The 5,639-nt window shown below is 49.5% G+C and overlaps 1 protein-coding gene and 1 pseudogene across 1 annotated transcript; both read left to right on the forward strand.

The window, feature by feature from the left end:
* Positions 1–254: 254 nt before the first annotated feature.
* Positions 255–1,427, forward strand: LOC117213303 (annotated as a pseudogene).
* Positions 1,428–2,231: 804 nt separating this feature from the next.
* Positions 2,232–5,128, forward strand: LOC117213305. The gene is made up of 5 exons (XM_033458669.1): positions 2,232–2,581; positions 2,680–3,313; positions 3,412–4,147; positions 4,511–4,695; positions 4,892–5,128. Exons 1-5 carry the CDS (start codon positions 2,232–2,234, stop codon positions 5,126–5,128), a joined length of 2,142 nt encoding a protein of 713 aa, XP_033314560.1.
* The last annotated feature ends 511 nt before the right edge of the window (positions 5,129–5,639 follow it).

A 5,639-nucleotide genomic window follows, 5' to 3' on the forward strand; every position in this document is an offset into this window, starting at 1 on the left:
CTCCTTGCATCGGAGACGAGGCTTTCAAATCGGTCGATTTACCTTTCTATCGAAACGACTCGATGATTACGAAAAATCTAGACAACCTAATAAGGCCCATTTAACGGCCTATACGACACTACTCGACGACACGTGGAAACAATATCGATTGTTACAAGAGGAATTAGAAGATTTAGGCGAGATAGACGACGCGCGCGTTTCCGAAGTAACCGACACATATTACAATCTGGTAATACGAATACACACTCTCATGGATGATACCCCAGCATCGTCGTCGAAAATACAAGGCTGCGAGTCATCTAATGTCGCCGAGCCAACATCAATTAAACTGCCCTGAAATTCACCTGCCTACTTTCGACGGTACCATCGAAAATTGGCATTCATTTTACGACTCCTTCTTATCCACTATCGATCGAAGCGAGCGACTTACACCCGTGCAGAAATTCCACTACCCACGATCCTCTTTGACCGGAAAGGCCGCGCGAAGCATACAATCGTTAGATGTCACCGAGTTAAATTATTCGTTCGCTATTGACGTTCTGAAGGAAAAATTCGACTGCCACCGTCAAGTCTGCATGCGCTACTGGGACTTGATTTTTGATTATCCGAAAATAACCAAAGAGACACCCGAAGCGATAGATGATTTTCTTGAGACGGTTAAGGTAAACCTCCAAGCGTTAGAAAAACTCGGTGAACCAGTTACCTCAAATGTCGCTCTTATAAAATTATTCACGTCGAAGCTACCCTCAGCCATCATTCGCAAATGGCAGCGCACATTGCCGGACAAGAAAATGCCGTCATATAGGCATCTGGTAGACTTTCTGAAAACACGGACGAACGGCGACAGGACAAGCTCAGCATCAACCGTGATAAAAAGGGAGTCCGATCAACACAAACGTCAGCGACCGTACGCACCGCGAAGTTACGCATTCACAAGTACACATAATACGTTGGTGTGTCCGAATTGTCAAGGACAACACGAATTATGGAATTGTGATGTCTTCAAAGCGAAGTCGCCTAAAAAACGCCTTGAAATCGCCAAGAGGGCGTCTCTATGTACCAATTGTTTAGGTAAGGGACACGCTATTACTCATTGCTCCGCCGGTTCATGTCGCACCTGCAAGCAGCGACACCATACATACCTACATCAAGACCATGGTCATAGCAAATCACGACCACGTGTAAGCCGGTCATCGAGCGGTCGATCATCGAGCGATCGATCATCCAACGGTCGATCACCGACCCCGCGATAGTCACATCGTTCGAGACGCGCATCCACGTCTCCCCGATCGTCTCCCCGATCGTCTCCCCGATCGTCTCCCCGATCGTCTCCGCGAACATCTCCGAAACCTGAATCTCGGTTATCGCGAACGACGGCATCGGGATCAAATATATCGTCCAGTCCTAGACGACAAGGAAAACAATGACGTCATCAAACGACCTTGTGAGGGACCGAACCACAGAAAACGGACTCATTGATCTCGCTTCCTTGTGAACCACTGCAGCACGATTTGTTAGTCACAGCGCAGGTCAACCTATTGAACAATAAAGTTCAACCATTCCGTTGTAGAGCTCTGCTAGACACCGGCTCTAGCATGAACTTTATCACCGAAAAACTCGCTGATTCGCTAATACTTAACCAACGGAAATGTTAGGTCCCAATCGGAACACTCAACACGTTATCGACAACCTCGAAACGTTACATCACGGCCACGATCACCTCCATCGACGGCACATACGAACGCACCTTGACGTTCCTAATCATACCGACAATATCGCCTTGGGTCCCAGATCAACCCGTAGATCGCTCAATAATACATATACCGAGGAATCTCCAACTAGCCGATCCAAGATTCCATAGGCTTGCGCCGATCGAAATATTGTTGAGCGCCGGACCAACGCTAGCATCACTCTGTGTCGGCCAACTTGACATCAGTCAAGCAAACGGGCCCGACTTGCGTCTGCAAAAAACGCGATTCGGATGGGTCATCGGGGAGAGCCCAACCTCGCAATCATCAGCACTCGTATTTCACGCCTCCACGGCGGCTTTACAGGCGGACCTCGCCCGTTTTTGGGAAATCGACGAATGAACACCCACTGCACACATTTCGGAAGCGGAACGACAGTGCGGAGAACACTTTCGAAATCACGTTCAACGCACCAACGAAGGGCGATACATGGTCGCTCTCCCATTCAACGAAACAACTCCTTCGCTTGGATCCTCTAAGACAATGGCGATGAAGCGACTCATTTCCCTCTGTCGTCGATTCCAACGAGACAAACGATTCGAAGCCGACTATCGCTCCGTGATACAAGAATATGTGGAATTAGGACACATGACGAAGATTACCACGGACAACTGCACGGACGACGGATATTTTCTGCCACATCACGGCGTGATCAAAGAGTCCAGCCAAACTACAAAACTCCGAGTTGTGTTTGACGGATCTGCACCAACCACCACCGGAGTTTCATTAAACGACGTACTTCATACGGGACCGAAACTACAAGATGACTTATTCTTCATCCTTCTAAGATTTCGTTCTCATCAATACGTCATTACAGGCGATGTCGAAAAGATGTATCGACAATTTCTTGTGCGTCCAGAGGATCGAAAATTTCAACAAATTTTGTGGCGCAATTCTGATGGAGAAGGTGACACCTATCAACTTAATACAGTGTCGGGCTGTCAGCGGCCCCTGATCTAGCCATTCGGTGCCTCAAACAACTGGCGGACGACGGGGGACATCGGTACCCACGAGCGGCGACGGTCTTACAGCGAGACTTCTACGTCGACGATGTTCTCACTGGAGTTGATAGAAAGGTCGAGGCACGATCATTGAGAACGGAGCTCACGGAACTGCTTAAACTAGCCGGCTTAAACATTCGAAAATGGGCATCGAACGACCGGGAACTGCTACGAGGACTTTCCGAGCAGGACATAAACGACAAGCTGCTACTAGGCGAATCGCAAACCTTCAAAACTCTGGGTGTGGTTTGGAATTCCTTTGACGATTCGATCCTATATTCCGTAAAAATTAATTCCACCGCCTCTCGAATCACGAAGAGAACAATCAGCTCCGAAATCGCCAAGATCTACGACCCCCTCGGATTATTGGCACCAGTGATCGTCCGAGCTAAGATGCTGCTCCAACGACTCTGGACTTTAAAAATTGATTGGGACGAATCTCTACCAGCTGACGTGCACACGGAATGGAGCAAATATTATGCACAGCTGCCATTATTGAATAACGTGAAGTTTCCACGTAAAACGATAATCAAGGCTGCAGCGGAAATGAATTACACGGGTTCTGTGACGCTAGCGAAAGGGCTTATGGGGCATGCGTTTACCTTCGCATCATCACTCCGGATGGTCATGTCTGGACACGACTCCTCACTGCAAAATCAAAGGTGGCTCCACTGAAATCACAAACCATTCCAAGGCTGGAACTGAGTGGAGCACTTCTTCTCGCATCATTGGCCACCACAGTCCTTCAAGCTTTACCTAGCAACATTTCTCGGACTGTTTACTGGACGGATTCTACAATCGTACTTCATTGGATCAATACATCACCCCATACGCTGAAAACCTTTGTCGCTAATCGTGTGACAGAAATTCAGCAGAAGACTCACACCTCAGATTGGCGTCACATTCCCACTGCCGATAACCCTGCAGATCTCATATCTCGAGGCCAATCACCCGAAGATTTCCTGCGACCAACCATTTGGCAACATGGTCCGGAATGGCTCCAACAACCAGAAAGATACTGGCCGACGTGGAACCCAGTACCATTAACTGAAATATCAGAGCAGAAGAATGCAACATGTCTGGCGGTGACTCCCGCTGACCACAGTCTACTGGAGAGATTTTCTTCTTGGCCCAAGCTGATTAGAACTACCACTCGTTGCCTCCGATGGAGACAAAAACAGGATCGAGGGAGACCTCCAACCACACATGATTTAACCAATGCGCATAACAAATTGATCAAACTGTTACAACTCTGTTATTTTTCAGATGAAATCCGCACTCTCCGAACAGATCGAAATTCTGCAGTGAAGGGGAAGCTGCAACGACTCAATCCATTTCTCGACAAAGACGGGATGTTGCGAGTCGGAGGCCGACTCAGTCACTCATCAATGCCGTTCAGTCAGAAACACCCACTCATTCTACCCAAATCCTAAGTCACAGCGCTCATAATCGAGCATGAACACCTCATCAATGTCCACTCCGGAACTCAAGCTACCTTATACGCCTTAAGAAGATCTTATTGGCCTATCGACGGCCGTAGTCAAGTTTGGAGCACGCTGAAGAAGTGCGTCCGTTGCTGCCGAGCTAATCCACCTCCAGTGGATTACATAATGGGCGACCTCCCAGCTGCACGGATAACGAAATCTCGACCGTTTACCAACGTCGGAATAGATTATTGCGGACCGTTTTACATCAAAGAACGAAAGGATCGCAACCGACGCAAAACTAAGGTATATGTAGCAATCTTTATATGTCTTGCAGTCAAAGCAGTCCACATCGAGCTGGTCAGCGACCTCACTAGCGAGGCCTTCATTGCTGCTCTGCGAAGATTCATCGCTCGCCGAGGATTCTGTGTGACAATTTACTCCGACAACGGTACCAACTTCGTTGGCGCCAACAATGAATTACGAGAGCTCCGAAATCTCCTGCAATCCGAAGATCATAAGGTAAAGGTTCAGTCCTTTTTAGCCGACCGACGGATCGAATGGCTCTTCATTCCTCCCAACTCACCTCACTTCGGAGGGCTATGGGAAGCTGCAGTGAAGACCTTCAAACGACATTTCAGGCGTGTCGCAGGTAACGAGCTCTTTACATTCGAAAATTTAAATACACTTATCATTGAAATCGAGTCTATGACTCCAGCATCATCTGATCCATTACAACACAGGCTGGGGATACATGGGAGGCAGACGTAGAGAGGACGGAGCTGCGAGCGTAATCGAAATCTCCGGTAAACTGGAGAGCCTGGGCAAGGGAGGTAACCAGAATGGAGGACTAGTGCCTGTGAGCGCAAAACGGGTGTGGATGCGGGTAGTCCGGCTTGGACAAGGAGGAGTTAAAGCAAAACATACCAAGTGTGAGGTTAGGACGGTGGAGTAGCCATATTAGGACGCGTGACAACAGCGCCGCTACACGGGCTACCTGAGGAACTACCCAGACGCAGCCATATTGGCGCGTGCGCCGAAGCGCGTTGCGCGGGCCACTTGAAAGTGACAGCAACTGGCAGAGTGGCAAGTGCTGACCGAGCGACATTTCCTGCCCAACGGGGAAACGGACGCAACCATGGCGAAAGAGAAGGAGGTAGAGGAAAACGCTAGGGGACGGAGGGAAACGGAACTGGCTGCGGAGCCGCCGCACGTTAGCACCTGGAGCGTGACGAAGGCGATGCCGCCAAAGGAGGGACCCTCCCGCTTCACGCTGTACAAGGAGGGAATATAGACTGAGGAAACAACAGAGGAGGAGGAAACCCCCGCCAGACAAGCACCCCGAGCGAAGAGAAAGAAGGCCAACGAATCCCCCGAACTCCCCGCGGACCCGGCTGAAGAAATGAGAACAGCCACAACGGCGGACATAGGAGCCAAACTGATTCGCCGGGCCGCCGAGGTGGCCA

The sequence above is a fragment of the Bombus bifarius genome, unplaced genomic scaffold, assembly GCF_011952205.1.
Source record: "Bombus bifarius isolate JDL3187 unplaced genomic scaffold, Bbif_JDL3187 scf7180000008656_frag, whole genome shotgun sequence".
NCBI lineage: Eukaryota > Metazoa > Arthropoda > Insecta > Hymenoptera > Apidae > Bombus > Bombus bifarius.

Bases quoted from the DNA above. Each gene is read 5' to 3' on its own strand.
- LOC117213305 (XM_033458669.1), top strand. From the start codon at position 2,232: ATGGCGATGAAGCGACTCATTTCCCTCTGTCGTCGATTCCAACGAGAC. The intron at 3,314-3,411 runs GTGACGCTAGCG...GCAAAATCAAAG, and splicing joins AAATGAATTACACGGGTTCT to GTGGCTCCACTGAAATCACA. The intron at 4,148-4,510 runs GTCAGAAACACC...TATGTCTTGCAG, and splicing joins TCACTCATCAATGCCGTTCA to TCAAAGCAGTCCACATCGAG.